The sequence below is a fragment of the Arachis duranensis genome, chromosome 3, assembly GCF_000817695.3.
Source record: "Arachis duranensis cultivar V14167 chromosome 3, aradu.V14167.gnm2.J7QH, whole genome shotgun sequence".
Lineage (NCBI taxonomy): Eukaryota > Viridiplantae > Streptophyta > Magnoliopsida > Fabales > Fabaceae > Arachis > Arachis duranensis.
Genome location: NC_029774.3, coordinates 118,977,693 through 118,994,635, shown reverse-complemented (window position 1 = coordinate 118,994,635; position 16,943 = coordinate 118,977,693). Strand labels below are relative to the sequence as shown.

General features: G+C 35.3%; 4 protein-coding genes across 7 annotated transcripts; all 4 read right to left on the bottom strand.

Moving 5' to 3' along the window:
* Positions 1-187: 187 nt before the first annotated feature.
* LOC107480643 (internal alternative NAD(P)H-ubiquinone oxidoreductase A1, mitochondrial) lies at positions 188-3,528 on the bottom strand. 3 transcript variants are annotated; one of them, XM_021138964.2, is made up of 9 exons: positions 3,398-3,528; positions 2,167-2,824; positions 1,859-2,072; positions 1,574-1,734; positions 1,412-1,477; positions 1,135-1,298; positions 926-1,040; positions 624-803; positions 188-538 (listed from the first exon to the last, which is right to left on the bottom strand). In XM_021138964.2, exons 2-9 carry the CDS (start codon positions 2,773-2,775, stop codon positions 386-388), a joined length of 1,662 nt encoding a protein of 553 aa, XP_020994623.1. In that variant the 5' UTR covers positions 2,776-2,824; positions 3,398-3,528; the 3' UTR covers positions 188-385. The 3 variants fall into 3 exon arrangements, with proteins under 3 accessions (XP_020994623.1, XP_015956289.1, XP_020994622.1); XM_016100803.3 differs by having other exon boundaries at positions 2,167-2,827; positions 3,398-3,527; XM_021138963.2 differs by lacking the exon at positions 3,398-3,528 and adding an exon at positions 3,206-3,303 and having other exon boundaries at positions 2,167-2,827.
* Positions 3,529-4,253: 725 nt separating this feature from the next.
* Positions 4,254-6,699, bottom strand: LOC107480644 (endonuclease 1). Its single transcript, XM_016100804.3, has 9 exons — positions 6,476-6,699; positions 6,147-6,327; positions 5,940-6,047; positions 5,768-5,823; positions 5,600-5,683; positions 5,332-5,427; positions 5,155-5,219; positions 4,994-5,067; positions 4,254-4,645 (listed from the first exon to the last, which is right to left on the bottom strand). Exons 1-9 carry the CDS (start codon positions 6,608-6,610, stop codon positions 4,521-4,523), a joined length of 924 nt encoding a protein of 307 aa, XP_015956290.1. The 5' UTR covers positions 6,611-6,699; the 3' UTR covers positions 4,254-4,520.
* A 932-nt stretch (positions 6,700-7,631) lies between these two features.
* On the bottom strand, positions 7,632-10,135 carry LOC107480642 (endonuclease 4). Its single transcript, XM_016100801.3, has 9 exons — positions 9,954-10,135; positions 9,694-9,874; positions 9,520-9,609; positions 9,390-9,445; positions 9,181-9,264; positions 8,656-8,748; positions 8,520-8,587; positions 8,150-8,223; positions 7,632-8,047 (listed from the first exon to the last, which is right to left on the bottom strand). The coding sequence occupies exons 1-9, from the start codon at positions 10,059-10,061 to the stop codon at positions 7,929-7,931; spliced, it is 873 nt and encodes a 290-aa protein (XP_015956287.2). The 5' UTR covers positions 10,062-10,135; the 3' UTR covers positions 7,632-7,928.
* Positions 10,136-10,696: 561 nt separating this feature from the next.
* LOC107480641 (bifunctional 3-dehydroquinate dehydratase/shikimate dehydrogenase, chloroplastic) lies at positions 10,697-15,248 on the bottom strand. Of its 2 annotated transcripts, none has more exons than XM_052258948.1 (11): positions 15,099-15,248; positions 14,777-15,008; positions 14,588-14,693; positions 13,667-13,894; positions 13,027-13,373; positions 12,461-12,524; positions 12,235-12,340; positions 12,004-12,147; positions 11,479-11,627; positions 11,089-11,340; positions 10,697-10,994 (listed from the first exon to the last, which is right to left on the bottom strand). In XM_052258948.1, the coding sequence occupies exons 1-10, from the start codon at positions 15,121-15,123 to the stop codon at positions 11,131-11,133; spliced, it is 1,611 nt and encodes a 536-aa protein (XP_052114908.1). In that variant the 5' UTR covers positions 15,124-15,248; the 3' UTR covers positions 10,697-10,994; positions 11,089-11,130. The 2 variants fall into 2 exon arrangements, with proteins under 2 accessions (XP_052114908.1, XP_052114909.1); XM_052258949.1 differs by having other exon boundaries at positions 11,127-11,340.
* Positions 15,249-16,943: the final 1,695 nt, after the last annotated feature.

Below are 16,943 nucleotides of genomic sequence, written 5' to 3'. Positions count from 1 at the left end.
AAATAACATAGGTACAATATTTATTTATTAGTTAATTTAATATGACATGGCCTTTTTTATGGGTATAGATATTTAACTTATTCTTTTATCTACTTTGTAGAAATTATGAAAAAAAAAATCTTTCCAATGAACACATTATATAATTATAAAAAGAAAAAAATTGATTATGTACTAGAAAATATAAGAATAATAGAAAGTTGTGACAAGAATTAGTTATTATTTTCTATATTTGATACTAATAAATTCCCAGGCAAAAATAATCAAAATTTTAAAAGACTAATAACAGAAATAAAAGAGAGAGAGAGAGAGGGGGGGAAAGAATTGAGTGAATGATTGTGCTGTAAAGGTAGAATGGGGTGTGAAGTTTGAAGTTTGAAGTTCCAAATTAGATCTTGCTATTGTCTCTGCCAAAGACCAATGTGGTTGCCCAGTTGACTGCCACGTAAAACCTGTTCCTCCAGCTTAGTACACGTGTCAGGTAAGCAGAACGCCATACTAGCCAGCTGACAAAACCAGCCAGTGAGACCCCCTTTGAATCCTGCATTTGGAAGATATACAAACATGTTACATTGCACTGCAGTGAATGATACCTATATTTGATGATAGATAAATCATAGATTCACCTTTGACTGGCGCAGGTCAACGAGGGCTTTATAGCCTCCTACTGATGCCATGCTGCCAAGATGAGTGTACACAAAAGGGTCTCCAAGAGGGATGCTCTTAGCAGAGAATGCCTTCCCTCCATTTTGTTTTCCCATCTTGTTGAATAACTCCACTAGGAACTTCCCTTCCCTTTCAGCTACCTGCATTCATGCATGCATTTTTACCCATCATTCACTCATGATTTCCATGCACTCCTCTTAGTTCTAGTCTTGATCAGTTTTAAGAACATGCATGATAGGAAGAGGCTGTATATATTTAATACCTGAGCTAGAGCTGGAAGCACAGGCCTTTCAGTTTGTTCAAGAAAACCAGCACAATCCCCAAGGGCAAACACGTCTTCTACAGAAGGTACACGCAGCCATTCATCCACACCAATCCTGTGTAATAATTAGTTCAACACAACAATGTATAAATGAGTAAAGGAGTGGAATGAAATCACTCTCTCTGTTTCTTTCTGCACAACTAACATACCTTCCACCGGGAGACTTGGGAAGGTTCAGTGTCTTCACAAACTCAGAAGGTCCAACCCCTGTGGACCATACCAATAGGCCATAAGGAACTTCAGTTTCATCACTCAGAACTACTCTTTTTGGATGAACCTCCTTCACAACACCCTTCATTAGATGAACCCCACTCTGATAATAAAAAAGTTGGATGTGTCAGCCTTATGTACACATGAAGGTTGAAATAATATGAGCAAATTGGCCAATTTTGATAGAACAAATGATATAATCAAAATAATGTTTACCTTTGTTAAGTGCCTTATAGCATATTTTCGTAGGCTAACATCAAAGGATGACAATATCTCGTTTGCCTAATAATGAGAGAGTTAACATTGTGGTTAACTACACCAACTTTATAGCAGCTTACAGAGAAGACTTTAAAATATGAACCATATTCACTTAGGTACCTCAATGAGTGTGACACGAATGTAATCTTTAACATGAGTATAGCGCTTATGAACATCTCCCATGATGAAATCACTCAATTCACCGCTGAATTCCACTCCTGTAGGACCACCACCAATAACTACACAATGCAAAAGTCGCTTCTTTTCTTCTTCTGATATGCCTGATATAATGAAAACAGAATGTGAGTTGCATTGAAATACAACAATTTTTCTGTTAAAATGACAAAGAGAACCATGAGAAGACTCATAAAGAGAAAATTATGAAGAATATGCTGTGGTACACACCAGGATTTTCAGAAAGCATAAGGTTGAGGAGAAGTCTCTTCCGAATTTCTTGAGCATGGTTTACTTCACGAAGGAAAAATGCATGCTCCTTCACTCCCTTGATACCAAAAGTCAAAGGCTCAGATCCGGCTGCAATCACAAGCTTGTCATATGCCACTTTAAACTGGTAAGGCTCCCTAGGTAATCCACCATTATTAACTGCCTCACAGTACACCTGTTGATACAGAACATAAATCACCCATAAGCATCTCACCACAAAAACTTCACAACCAAACATAGCCAAATGGGTAAATGATTCTTCTACTCACCTCATGCTTGTTTGTGTCAATGCTAGTGCAAGAAGCCAGAAAGAAGTAGGAACTGGGGCCATTTGACAGTGCATTCTGTATTCTGCTGACAGGCTCAGCAACAGACCTGAATTCAAGTGTTCCAACACATGTTGAAGCCAGCAAAGGAGTGAAGACCATATGGTTCCTAGGTGATATACACACAACATCATAGATTCTGGTGTCTAGCCCTTTCAAGAACCTGCAAGCAGCCCAACCTGTTCCAAGAACAACCACCCTTGGCTTCTCACCTGGCTTTGTTGCCTCTAGTCCTGCGTATCTTGGCTCATCATGTTCCAGCTCCGAATCGGACTCCTCCACAACCCTCTCTGTACTGGCAGAAGGATGCTGATAATAAGGAGTTCCTGATATTCCCCTCATTGAGAAATTCATCAAGTTCTGTTCCTTAATGCTTGGATTATATGAAAGATTGTCACCTGCCTTGGAATTTACATGGTAATAAGGTGATGTTGATGAGAATTTGCTTGTGTATGCTCTTCCCTCAGACAGTACGTTCATCTCAGGTGCATAATTGCCAAAAGCACCCTCTGATCTTCTCAGGTTGGCCCTAGCAATTCTTGCCAATGCCATTGTTACAGAAGCAATTCTGCTGGCAAGAGTTTATTACAATCTCCAAAGCCTTCTGAAAAAGGCCATAGTTAGTTGAGAGGTGTGTATTCTAAAATTTTAACTGCACTAAGAGAAGTATGAGACGCTAATGTACATGAAATAACAACATTATATACACACTCTGGTATACTAAATGAGTGCTACTAAGTTCAAAACATGAATAGAGACAAAAGGGAAGAAGTTCTGAGTTCATGACAAGTTGACAACCTTCTTTTCCAATAAATTGGACATGAGATATAAAGCAATTGACCTACATAAAAAATGTATAAAACTGCCAAAATGCTAACTGATTCTACGAAATTCGGACACACAAGTATAAAAAGACAGCATATTCAGCTTTGATGAGTAATTTTCGTTCATCTTAGATTAAGACGAAGATAGAAAATGGTACCGAGTTATGTTAAATGGCAATATGACAAGTACATGAAATCTTTAATCTTGTAAACTGCATCATTTACAGAGGACAAAGTGCAGCATATTTATCTAAGCAAGAGTAACATGCAACACATCAAAATTGATCGAGATCCGTTTTCATTCTATAGATATCATCATATAGTAAAGTTAAGAAAAGGAAGATTCATACCCTTGTCTTTGTTGAATTTTGATTGTGCTTTGTTTTCGAAGGATGAAGAAAACAAGGTTTGTTGGTGTGCCAAATTGTTGCCGCCACCCTATAAGTTGGGAGCAGTTAGAAACTTTGAATATAATATTTATTGTAATAATGAGGCCACTTGGGACCCAAGAAATTAGGGCGTTGCGGAGATTCGTTCTAGATCCAGAGCATGAAAAGAAAAACTCCAACTTTGTAAAAAATAAAATGCATTTTCGTATATTCTCAATGAAAAAGACTAAAATGTCATTAGGAAAATGAAGGCGGTGTTTGGGAACTGGGAAGTAATAGAAGGAGAGATTAGACTTTGGATCCAAAAATAGAACCTTCCAAGTTGCAATTGCATCATCAGTGTGACATTCGTATCGAATCAAATGAGTAGATACCATATTAAAATCTTTTAAATAATTTATCATATCTCTATTTAACAATTTCAAGTTTTAGAATAAATAATTTTATTACATAATATTAGACTATAACTAAGAGTTTAGAATTTAGATTTTGTTGCTAGAAAGAATTTAATACAAAACAAAAATGGACTTGCACACATTTTACGTATTACATTTTTGAGTTATTTGAGAGAAACAAAGAAATAGAATGAAGTCTAGGAATTTGTGAATAATAATTTTTGTTAAATGGTTTAAGACGAGTAAACTAATTATTTCACTAAGCCAAATTGGTTAATGTAAAATTGTTATAAATTAAACAATTGGATTTTATTTCTTCAATTTTCGGAAGAACAATAACTTAGCCATCAAAATTTAATGATTTATCCATAAAAAATGACAAAGAAGATCAAGTTACGGTTTTTCTTTTCAAACAAGTCATATGATTAAAGAAAGTGAGAAACCATAAAAAAAATTAATGTCACAAAGGAAGAGTTTCATAGCTCTTCAAGTCTCATTATTGATCTAATAATAATACAGACACTAAATGTTCTTGTTACAAATTATTACGGAAAGATGTCAACTACTACTCATAAATGAAATGGCCAACAATATTGGAAGGAAATTAAATGGATTAGAGACCCTATGGTTATTAAAAAAGAATTAAACACTAAATTTTGTAGAGTATTGATGCACGGTTAAATGTTTAATCAAGTAGCTGCTGCAAATCCTTCTTCAGAGCCACCAAACACTTGGTTCAAGATCATGGCTAACCGAATTCCACCTTGAGCAATTCGTTTCATCACATAGGGCATCCTTGAGTTAAAGTAATCATCTATGAAAATCACCAACCATACCACAGTCAAAACATAAAATCTCATGAATGTAATGTTCAGTACCATAAATAAAAAAGAACTCTTGAGGCCTGCAATTTTTAGTATTTTTAACCATCATCTGACCAATACAAACACTCAATTATCTTTAATAAATAAATTTTACTAATTCATGTGTGCAAATTCTAAAAAATGTGGGTGCAAACTCTGATAAATATAGGTGCAAACTATATGCTTCCTATGTACAAAATCCCTATAAATATGGATGCAAATTATTACTAGATAAGTGCTGGCAAAAAATGATAATATTTGCTGGTCACGTAGCATTACTCAATAAGAAAAGTTAGTACCTGCTAGAGTTTCCCCAGCTTCAACTCCACTGTAACCCCATTTACAAGCTATTTGAATACTCTCTTTGGCCCAGCTATGATTTCAAAACAAGCATATTGGTGAGAATTAAATATGAGTTACAAAAAAAGATGATAAGGTATGGAAGGATAATAGAGTTCACCTAGTTACACATTTAGAGATATCACTACAATGTTGCCATGATGAAACATCACTTGACCATATCCCCTGCATGTGTGGGATTACATCATAAATAACTTGTCATTAATCTAAACTAAGATTGTTTATTTTATTTGGAATATAATAACAAGAACAAGATTCATGTGGAATTGAGTCTTACATCAGTGTAGTTCCTTTCAATGTCTTGTAAGAGTTGATCCACATCCTTTTCATAATAGTCTGCTAGTGCTGTCAGGATGATTTCTCTGTCCCAAACCTAAAGAAAGGAAAGAATAGAAAAATATGTCACATGAAGAAGTGATTTGTAAATGGAGATTTGAGTTGGAAATTTATGTCTACATTTGATCCGTTTTAGTTCTAGATTAACATATTTGGCTTGGCCAGAAATATTAATCTGGCTATTCATATGAATTTTGATTCTGACTTACATGGTGCAGGTTGGATTTGTGGCGAAACCATCGCAGTTCGATTGTGTTTCCTCCTTCATCAGTGGTGAATCCAACATGCATTGGCTGGAAAAGATGAAATAAGGATTATGACTTGTGTAAGAAGCTATGGTGAAATGGAATTCAATTCAAAGAGATATTTGTACACACCTGATGTATATCTCCCATGAAGTGTGACAAGAACAATAAGGCCTCAGTCATGTTGTCTGCAAGATTGTAACATTAGAAACTAACAAGAATTAATGCAACTTAAAAAAAAATCATAAGAATTCAACTCAAATTTTCTCAAGGGGGGAAAAAATTCATGAACTTGGCCCCTTACATCTCCTATCTGCAGTGCCCTCTCTGTAATGCAAAAGCTGAGAAGTGAAATTTTTTACAGCACCAGCAACACACATATCCTTCACTCCATGCTGATCATGGCAGTCCCCTATGGCAAGAATAGCAAAAACAAAGAATTTTGTATTAATATTTTTAGAGCAGAAAGTTTGATAGAAATAGAAGCCTTTAATCTTTACTTGATACTCACTTGAGTAAGAAAAAGAACAAGAATCATCTGGTGTGTCAATGAAGTGAAGTGGACTTGTCCACCTATATTTGTACCAGTGCCTTATTTGGTCTGGCCATACACAAAGGGCTGATAAGTCTCCTTTAACATACTCAGGTAACAAATGATGAACAGCTTCTTCTGCCTCAGGCTCTAAAAGTGACTACAAAACAGAAATCAATTACAATTTAATTGTTTGTTATTTAATTCATTAGCCAATACTCATTTTTTTCGTTGAAACCACATGTATCTTCCAAGAGAGGCGATTCTGCTCGAACCATTAGTCGCCTTAAATTAGAATTGAAGTTTACCTGTGCAATTTTGCAGGTTATCATATGACCCTCTTTGCTCCAAGCATTGGCACCAGGTGCTGAATTGAAAGCAGCACCTAACAACAAAAGAAAAGCTAATGGAAGAGAACCCCACAAACCTCCAAGCCTATCCATCTCTTCTGAATATGTTTTTCTATACTCAAACAAAGAAAAATAATAATCTTGCAAATGAAATAATAAGCCTCTAAAACCTTTTTGTTTTATATATTTATAGTTTGTTAAGAAACACGTTAAGGGGTTTTCATTGAGTGCAAGATTTAACTATCTGCTTATTTAATTTAGGTACTCTCAAAGTTGACCTTAAACACAAGCAAGATTGGCATATTCTGGTATAAATGAGGAAGCACCAACATAAAACCATAGGGAATTACATAAAACACCAAAAAATAGTAGTTGTATGCATTAAAAGAGTTGACTAAAAGGTGAAAGGTTATGTGAAGTTATGGAACACTTGCAATGAAGACTCTACAAGCAACGTGTTAGTGTGATTCCTACACATCAAAAACACAAGCTTCAAGCATGAGCAATTATGTTCTATGGAGCAAAATTATGGAAAGATAGGTGTGTCGTGTTTGATACATACAACCTTGGGTTAGCCTTTCGTATACAACAAGCAGCAGAATAAGGAAGCAATTATCAATTATGTATGACTCTATGCTATGAAATAGTGATAACTGACAAGAGTAACCAACTATATCATATATATTTCATGACATTGAAGATGAAAATTGGCCATGTGATGTGAATGATTATGGATAGGACAATACTATAAAACAATTAATCAATTAAGTGTTGGTCAATTGGCAAAAGCTAGAGTAATAAATAATTTGTTGAGCCAACATGTGAGAGAAATTTATTAGTTCATGATGTGAGCGGTCTTTTCTAAACACAAATTTATGTATGTCATATCCGCTGGCAATAGTTGCTGGACAATGAATATGTAACCCAAGATGTGACAATTTTATCATAGAGATATGTTGTGTGCTGTTCAGGAAGTTTCTTGGGTCATTAATTATATTCTCAAATGTGCTTTTTCTTTAAACACACGTGCTTAGAAGTTTAGAAAAAGGTTGCATAAACGTGACGTAAATAGTTTCTAGGGTGTCAAGCTGATCAGTACAAGAACCTCAAGAAATGGCACAAATGAAGATAAGATACAGAACATTAACATGTTAGTCTTTGAATGTAACTGAATGGTCCTTATGAGGTAGCTTCATTGAATCAACCAACTTGTCCTACGCAATCCTCAATCAGGAGCCAAATACACCAACCAAAACAGATACTACTTGTGTTACTCTATATTGTAAGAATTAGCAAGTCTAAACTTTAGTACACTTGCCCAAAGGATTTCGCATTTCACAGCGATATCTATCTATCTATCTATCTATCTGCTATGGAAGGAACTGGCTTCTGGATTTGTTTTGTTTTGATGCTATGATTGAGCAATTCTGGTCTTTGAAGTAAAAATCCGATTGAGGATTGCTGCAAGTCGCACACCAGCTTGTGCCAGCCTTTTCTCCACAATAGGAAGTCTTGAAAGGAAGTACTCATCTACATTATGGCGATACAATCATAATTTATGAGAGTCCATACTTCAATGATCATGCAAATCAAGTAACAATACTTTTTATATATGATAGAGCAAAAAAAAACCTTCCAAAGTGCTTCCTGGTGTGGCGTTCCTGTAGGCAAACTTGCACGCTAAGCTAATGCTTTCAGAAGCATACCTGAATGATAACCAACAAATGGTTAACTAGTTATTATGATTGATTAAAGTAGTTTCAAGCTATCATACAGCATCTGTTCACTTGGTTTCAAGATGTAGAGTTAGCCAGTTAGGATAATCAGACCAACAAGTCAAAGCATGAAATTGGTCAATATATATGAAAATAATCACTGCTAAGCAATAAAAACCTGGAGCGGATTAGCAGAAGATGTAAATAGTATAATATTCAATTAAAGATCTGACCGAACTACAGCATAATAATGTGGAACATTGAAAAGAAATGTAGTATGCATATACCAATTTGGACAAGCTGTATAGTTGTGTGCACAACTTTCCCAAACACGTACATCATTTAACCAAATGTCCTGCATAAAGTAGTTAACAGTCAGTCTAGGCACATTATGAGACTAAGCAAAGTAATAAACGAACTTACTGTAATATTGCTTTGAATAGCTTGAATCATAGTTGAAAGATCTGAACCGTAGAAGGTCTTCAGAGCAGATTCAATTATGATGTCATCCCAAACCTAAAACATAATGAAAATTTATTAAATCTACTGCATTACCTATAGGGAACCATTGCACAAACATTAGACCAGACCAACCAAAGAATATGCCAGAACTTGATGACAATGACATAAAAATGCAATTTTGAAAGCAAAAGCATCTTTAGCTACATATGCTTGGCCATATAGCATGTAAAATACAAAGTACCTCTTAAGTCTGGCATCAGATACTAAGTGTACGAATGTGTGCAGAACATACATAGGGCTGAAATTAAGATTGGAACTAGTTCTCTTTTCCTTATTCCAGCCATGAAATCAAAATTAAGATTTGAACTAGTTCTCTTCCTAAAACTATGTATGATCGATAAAAGACAAGACGAAAAGGAAACAACACATTCTCTCCACCAACCATTGAATTAGCAGTCAGTCATAGTATCTGATGCATACACTTACATGATGAAGATTTGTTTTCCTCCGATACCATCGAACTGTTATGGTGTTTCCACCTAGGTCTCCAAGAAAACCAACATGCAGGGGCTGCATCAGAAAATGAACACAAAAATTATTAAATCCTTTAAAGCACAAGTATAGAGAAGAGACAACAGCATCCATTAAAGTTTGAAGCTAAACTCTATACAACTAAATCAAGAAAAACATTTAACCTGATGAACATCGCCAACAAAATGTGACAAGAACATCAGTGCCTCTGTCAAATTATCTGCAATAAAAAAAAAACTTAAGAAGGGCAACAATGAGCAACTGAAGAATGAAGATGTGTAAGTAAATGGTTACAGTTGAGTTGCGATTTGAGTTGCATTGTATAGTTGTAAATAGCTGCAGTGACACAGACATGTTTATGGGCATAGGAATCATGACAGTCTCCTGCAAAATGAAGAATTAGACAAGGGAAGGAAGAAGCAAGAAGAAAGAAGCAGAAGGAGTTGGAGCAAAGATGGAAAGACTGACTGCAGTAACGATAGTTACAGATGAAATCAGGGGTGTCAACGTAATGCAAAGGTTGGCTCCAGCGATAGTTGTGGGTATATCCAACGTCATCGGCCCAAGAGCAAACCGCCGCCAGATGGCCTTGGGCAGAATCGGGAAGAAGCTCTTTCACAGCAGATACAGCATCTTGGTTCAGATAATCCTTCAAACATAAAGAATGCAATGAGGATGAAGCGGATGGGATAAGCAGTAAATAAAAGAAAAAAAAAAAAGAAGGGAACCTGTGCAATCTTGCAAACTGCATAGTGCCCGTCCTTTCCCCAGCACAGAGCTGTTGGGAGGGGAAACAACACCACACCAACAACAAAGGACACTATCAACAGTGACATACTTCTCACGGTGAATATTTTGCGTGCTACAAAAACTTATTTGTATAAATTTGTTTGCACCACGTTCTGCATATAACAAGTAATTTTTCATATTCTTGAATATTTAATATTCATCCTATAAATATTTACATTTAGAATACACAGCAAATTAATTTTCAAAAACAAAAATTCTCAATAAGTTTTTATTATTCAAGATGTTCTCAACAGATTCGCCTCTCTCTAGAAAAATTAATTTGCCTTATAATATTTTTCTAGAATCTAAATGCGTTATAATAAATTTGTTAGAAATTTATTTATCAACTAATGTGTTCGACATTTTATTGAAAACGTTGAAAAGTTAATGTCTAACAAGAAAATTCTTTAAAAATTTTAGTTGAACATTGCCAAAATAATATTGCATCATTATTAACTCTTTTAATCTAATCCTTCCATAAAATTAAAAAAAAAATCTGATTTGATTGTTGTTCTAGTTACGCTACATCTACATTCCTCCTAATTTGGATTTTGGCATCGTATAGCTCAGGTGAACGATTAATCAGTCGCTTAGAAAGAATAAAAAGGGGAAATAACTAAGCCATGCTTGGTTGTATATTGTTCACTCGTGCTTGTGTGTTGCTCTGTTGATGCAGCAAATATTTGATCGGACAAGGAAATATCTTACTGCTTAAAAACATTAGATACAAAGCAGCAGCGTTCAAGAATTGACAGGAAAATTCATTTGCGAAATAATAATTTTACTTGTCAATAACTCTTTATGGCTAAGATACATAAATTTAGTCAAGTGAAACAGGGGAAAAGGGAGGGGTAAAAGCAATAACTCACTACGCCCTAAAGAAAGCCCCTCCCCATTCAACTGGAAGCTTGCTGGTGCATGCAGCAATGCGCTGCTAACCGTCCTGCTTCTTGGATCTGTGAACCAACAACGGACGATCTCTGCAGCAGAAAAAAGAAAATATACCTTTTCAGAGATAGGTGTCATGTAACATGGATAGAGTGATAAATTAAAAGCAAAGTTTGAACTCTATACCCATTGGATCAGTAAGATAGAAGTTAGAGCTTGGAGACCTTATCAGTAATTCTCCATAATTTTTTTGAAGAGCTGCTTTGGTGCTGCACATGCAAACAATGGAATCACAGCAAATTGTCCATATGCTTGTCCAAGAAACATCTCCAATCCTGTAACAACAGTAGCTCCTGATTCTTCTGCTTCCGTCAAAAGTCTAGTCATTTTGGGTGTGTAGACAGCATCAAAAACCAGGGAGTAGTATTTCAACGCATGCTGCATAAACAAAAGAATGGTTGGTTCTCTGGCACTCAACTCACTCTCACTCACGTTCCACATATAGGATTGTCAATAATATCATACTCAACAATGTTACAAGAGCCTAACTGGTACAGTCATATCAAAGGAGCAAACCTTAGAAACAGGTGTTTCATCAACTTTTGGTTGCATTCCAATAGATGTCGTGTTTGCAAGAATCATACCATCCTCCGGATGGTAATTATCTAAATCAGCAAGGGCTAAAGCATCTCCTCCAATTAAATCAGCAAGTTCTCTAGCACGCTCTGTATAACACAAATGATACTGTAGTACTACACTAATAACGAACGAGAAGTAATAGCCAACATCATTTCCGTCAAAAAAGCTATACAAAGAATGTGAATATGTTAAGAAGTGAATGTGCATATTAATTCTGGACTACAAAGAATGTGAATATGTTAACAGATCTAACCATTAATATTATCTGTGCATGCAATAATATTGCCAAACAATTAAACCGCCATAAGACCATTTTCTTTCTGTAACTACAAGAGAATTTATCATACTGTCAGCTATTTGATTAGCTCCCAGTATGGAATTCTGTCAATAATGATCCTAGAAGGATCTTTGACAATTCAATGTTTTAACTTTAAGCACAAAAATGCAAATCATGAAGCTTACCATAGGTTCGGTTAGCAATCACAACCCTTGCTCCTTTCTCTTTTGCACCATAAGCAAGTGCCTTCCCAGCACCACCAGCACCAATAACAACAAACAGTTTACCAGCTAATGGTGAAACAACTGTGCCACTGCCATTTTGTTTAGCTGCCAAAAAATACACAAGATGTTCAAAAGAAAAGTTTATGGCAAAATGCCCGTGTAAAATGCTTAGCCACTAAATTTGACAACTACCCCGTAGCCCATCCTCAATTGCAGAAATAGCACCAACGTAATCTGTGTTATACCCAATTAACTTCCCATCTGGTCTTCTTATAATGCAATTGACAGCTCCAATTGACTGCAGCCAAAAGTAACTTAGAGAATTCAGAAAAGAATGGAGCAAAAATGTCAAATAACAAAAAACAATATTAGATGTTCATGACACTTTTTAATGCAACCTGTGTAAGTAACCAATTACCTTAGCCACAGGGTCAACCTCATCACAGCACGTAACTGCTGCCTCCTTGTGAGGAATGGTAACACTGAAATAAAAATAGTTAAAGATCAAACTCCATTAGTTGTGAGAATGTTTAACTATCTAATAAAGAAAATATCAAATAGAAACCTGAACAACAAAAAAGTGATGGAGCAACAAAAGATAGAAATGAAGAGCTTAAATGGATACTTGGATAGGCTTTGATTTTGTCAATGTAAGATTCGTAGAATTGGATAAAAACAAGGAACCACACAAGATTTGTTGAAAAAGGGATTTGATCATAATGCATAATAATATAATATAAAGATGCTGCTCGTCTACTAGTTGACTTTTGTTACTTGTAATTGTATATCTCTATTGCCTACATCCCTAAATTTGAAAGGATTACAATTATCCCAAGCCAAAAGGGAACAAGCGATAGACCCAAAAAAGTTTAATAGCATACAAAAAGAAGCTAGAACATGTTACCATCATTTAACCATACAGACATGCAAAAATCATCAACATTAGATTCCTTAATTAAAGCAATTATCATAAGGGGTTAGAACCTGAATCCCACAAAATCTGTAGATGAGTAAGTGCTGAGAAATTTGGCAAGGTCATCCACCAACAAAAATACATAAACTCCATTGATTCCAAGTGACTTGAAGGCCTCATTGAACAATGTGGGTGATTTACTGTGACCAACAGGCTTTCCAATTATCCCAAATACTTTCGTATCAGGTCCTACTTGTCTCAAATTGTATAGATGCAATAGATCCTTAAGAGTAGGTTGACCAGGAGCTGAAACCACTCCTGACTCAAGGGTACCAAAAGTAAGATACCCACCAAATTTTGCACAAAGTATCCGTGAAATCAATCCCCTATCACCCATAACAAGTCCAATAAATGGAACCTGGAATCCAACAATAGTTATGCTAAAATTACTTATTATCATATAAAAAATACTCAACATACAGCCATCATAAACTTCAGTATAACCAGCAAAATTAGAACAAGAGGAGTATTGCTATAACAGTGATGAGACTTGAAATTGGGGGGAAATAAAATAAAATAATTAAGCATTAACAAATAAAACACAGAGTTCAAACCTACTGGAACATGATATTTAGAAACAATGTAAGGACTTTGGAGAAAGTCAAATTTGCATCTAAGAATCAGATTACCATTGACCAAATTTTGACATACGCTTCTTACTTGAGAATGCACCATTATTTGAAACATGCGTGCCACATCAGTGATCTCCAAAGCAGTTGTTGCAATCTTCACTATGTCTGCCCCGGTTGCTTGTATTCTAGCAGCAAGGTCACCAAGATCCTCAACTGACGGAGTTTGCTGATAATTGTGAGATGAAACAATGACCTTGGTTTTATCATACGCCGTTCCACGTATAAAGTCATAGAACTGATTTGCAACCTTTGGATATGCAGAATAAAGAGGAAACGTTTCATTAAGTTTCAGAATTTAGATTTTGTTATTAGCAAAGCAAATAGTATAAATGATAGTCCGATGAGATTAAAAGACAAAAGAACGACTTTAAACAGGTGACAAGGATAATTACTTGCTTTTGAGTCCAATACCTTAGATTTCTAGTCACTACTTTGAGTATGTAAAGCAATAGCTCAATGCTAAATGACAGCAGGGTGAAATATACCCTAATTAACACATGCAAAGAATCACTCAAAGACTAAAATCTAACAAGAGAAACCAAACAATCAAAAGGTGGCCTAGAATGCAGATTTTCTGCAGCATCGTCATGGGAAGCAAAAGGATCATAATGCGTGGAACTGTTAAACTAAGATAGTGGCACACGAGGAATGAAAAAGCTAAATAGTATAAAACATAAAACTAAGCAAGCACATGCTCACAGTAGCTACTTTTACTTCATATGACTTAAAACCAAAAACCAAAAAACAAAAAATAAAAAACAAAACAAGGAAATGTTAAGGTGCTAGATTGAGACAATTTGGTACAGTAGAATCATCACATCATCAGAACCCGCCAGAGAGCTTATCCGAGTGAAGTAAGATTCGTACGGATTACAGTTTGAATCCAAGTAATTTATATTCTAGTGAATCAGAAAAACACTGTTAAAAAAAACAAACGCACCTTGAGTTCAATGTCGATGTAATCAGCTCCGAGCTCCATGGCCAACCTCAGAGCATGAAAGCGTGTATTGTCATCACCTTCATACATACCACCTTCCCAATTGGGCCTTGATAAACAAAGACATAAGAGTTTCGATTATTTAGACTGGGAGCGAATCGAAATTGAAAGAGGTAGAGAAAACAGGGAAACCTGTAAGTAAATAAGAGCGGCAAAGGACGGTTATTGATAAGAGCGGGAAGGTGCGAAGAGGGATTGAAGGTCTTCAAGGAGTCCAAACGAATCTCGACGAGGTCAGCGCCGCTGGCTTTGGCCTTGCTGACGTCAAGGTGCATCTTGTCAACGGAATCCGCCATTACAGGAGCGCATATCAACGTCGGGTTCTTCCTCATTCCTCCGCCTTCACCTGCCGAAAACTGCGACGCTACCTGCAAGAAGCAAAAGTAAAGACAAAGAATGAGATTGAGGAATTGGTAGTATCAGAGATGAAGGAGTTGACGGCAAAGAGAAAGACGTGCCAGAACGTTGGGGATGTCCATAGGCGCGTGTGTCTCACTCACTCACTGTTTTGATATTGGGTTTAGTTGGTTGGTAATGGTATTAGTAAGCAATGCAAATTGAAAAGTGGTAGGTAAATGTGGTGGGTGGGATCTGGCCGCTATGCCCACCATCTACTCTGCCAAGAGCAATATATGAATAAAAAGGTGAAAAGGTGGAACTCAGGTGCTTAGAGCCGTTAGATTTGATTGATTTTACTAAATTTTCATCTAACGAGGTGAAGTCGACTTCACCTGAGTTTTCACCGAATAAAAATGTTATTCGTGGATATTCATATATTAAAATTAGCTACTATAATTAGTTATTAATATATTTGTGTATAAATATATATTATTTAATTTATTTTTAATATATATTTATATTTTAACATGTATTTTATACTAATAGTTGATTTTGGTAATTAATTTTAGTATATTACTTGTAAATCAGACAATACTGATGGTACTATGGTAATTTAATCAGAAGTTAATACTTATGGAAGAAATATGATTAATCTGTGCAACCTTTTTTGTTCATCTATATTTTTTAAAATATAAATACAAATTATATTGCTTCTTATATGTATCTATGTGAAAAAAAAAAAATGATAAAATGTCAAAAGCTCAGTATATTGATGTGGTTTTATTCAAAAGTTATTCGATACCTCTTTTCTCCAACTCAAAGTAAAATATAGTATAGTCATTAGTCAAAGATGTAGTGCTATTCTAATTTTAATACTATGAGAGTGAGATATTTGTATATATGGATATAACTGTAACGTATAAGAACATGAAGATTAAGCAGAAAGAGGAGATAAGGGCACATTTGGTATTTGGTGATGGACCATGTGTTTGAATTCAATTAGTACCACACAAACTCGTGGAGTTCATGGCCATGTAAAAAGACTTGTCTTCTTCTGCTTCTGCCTGCTAGAACAACATGTTAATTGAGCTGTACTCTCTGTACTGCGTTTAATCATATCGTACACAAGATCCGTTAGACCACAAGGTAAGAAATGTTTCCGTAAAGTAATGTTTTTAAACTTCTATTTATTCCATCACTCTATAACTCTATTGCCTTAAAATTAGAGTGTAATCTTAGTTTCATTGTAAGTTTATATTTCATCATTAATAATAGAAAAATGAGTCCGACAAGTTTATAAATTTTTTTTATGCGTTTTTTACTATATTTTTTAATTCGACAAGTCAAAGTTTAATCCGTCGCAAATCTAAACTCTATTTAAAGGTTTGCTGTTAGTCAATAGTTTGCTACCTACATAAAATGACATTTGAATTCCTAACACTTAGTTAAACGGATTAATGAGTTACCTACTAGAACAAAACAACTTAGTCTTTTTTTTTTTTTTGTATAACGGAGCAAAAGGTCTATAATTACCATTGGCTTGTGGCCAAAAATTAAAGCAACAAAGATCATCAAGAATATGGAACGGCCCATCAAGACAAAAATGATGAAAGGGGACCATAACGAATTGAACAACTTTTGGTGCAATACGTATATGGTAAACACTTGCATGCATATGCAATTTGGGCTTCGAATCTTGGGCCATTAGAGGTTTCCCAATTTGTTACGCAAGGAAAAAACTTTATTTCATTAGAGTAAATTACAAAAATATTTGCTATATGAGGCCCATACATAATGAAAAATGTTAGGGGCAAACAATCAAAACTCTTTCCTGTCCAAAAATAATCAAAATTCTTTCTTGATAGATTAGTGTGTGTGTGAGTGTGTTTGTTTGAGCCAAAAAAAGAAGGTCTGGATCAAATGGTAGATTTGGCTGCATAAACTGCACCAGGTTCCCTTG

Excerpts from the sequence above, each read along its gene's own strand:
- LOC107480644 (XM_016100804.3), bottom strand. The coding sequence starts at position 6,610 with ATGGATAGGCTTGGAGGTTTGTGGGGTTCTCTTCCATTAGCTTTTCTT. Across the intron at positions 6,048-6,146 it reads TTGTTCTTTTTCTTACTCAA|GGGACTGCCATGATCAGCAT; the intron begins GTGAGTATCAAG and ends TTCTTGCCATAG. Across the intron at positions 5,428-5,599 it reads ACAAATCCAACCTGCACCAT|GTTTGGGACAGAGAAATCAT; the intron begins GTAAGTCAGAAT and ends TCCTTTCTTTAG.
- LOC107480643 (XM_021138964.2), bottom strand. The coding sequence starts at position 2,775 with ATGGCATTGGCAAGAATTGCTAGGGCCAACCTGAGAAGATCAGAGGGT. Across the intron at positions 804-925 it reads TGCTTCCAGCTCTAGCTCAG|GTAGCTGAAAGGGAAGGGAA; the intron begins GTATTAAATATA and ends GCATGAATGCAG. Across the intron at positions 539-623 it reads TTGACCTGCGCCAGTCAAAG|GATTCAAAGGGGGTCTCACT; the intron begins GTGAATCTATGA and ends TTCCAAATGCAG.
- LOC107480641 (XM_052258948.1), bottom strand. The coding sequence starts at position 15,123 with ATGGACATCCCCAACGTTCTGGCAC. Across the intron at positions 13,895-14,587 it reads ACATCGACATTGAACTCAAG|GTTGCAAATCAGTTCTATGA; the intron begins GTGCGTTTGTTT and ends GCATATCCAAAG. Across the intron at positions 12,148-12,234 it reads AATTGAGGATGGGCTACGGG|CTAAACAAAATGGCAGTGGC; the intron begins GTAGTTGTCAAA and ends ATTTTTTGGCAG.
- LOC107480642 (XM_016100801.3), bottom strand. The coding sequence starts at position 10,061 with ATGTCACTGTTGATAGTGTCCTTTGTTGTTGGTGTGGTGTTGTTTCCC. Across the intron at positions 9,265-9,389 it reads TTGTTGGCGATGTTCATCAG|CCCCTGCATGTTGGTTTTCT; the intron begins GTTAAATGTTTT and ends TTTCTGATGCAG. Across the intron at positions 8,749-9,180 it reads GGAAAACAAATCTTCATCAT|GTTTGGGATGACATCATAAT; the intron begins GTAAGTGTATGC and ends ATTATGTTTTAG.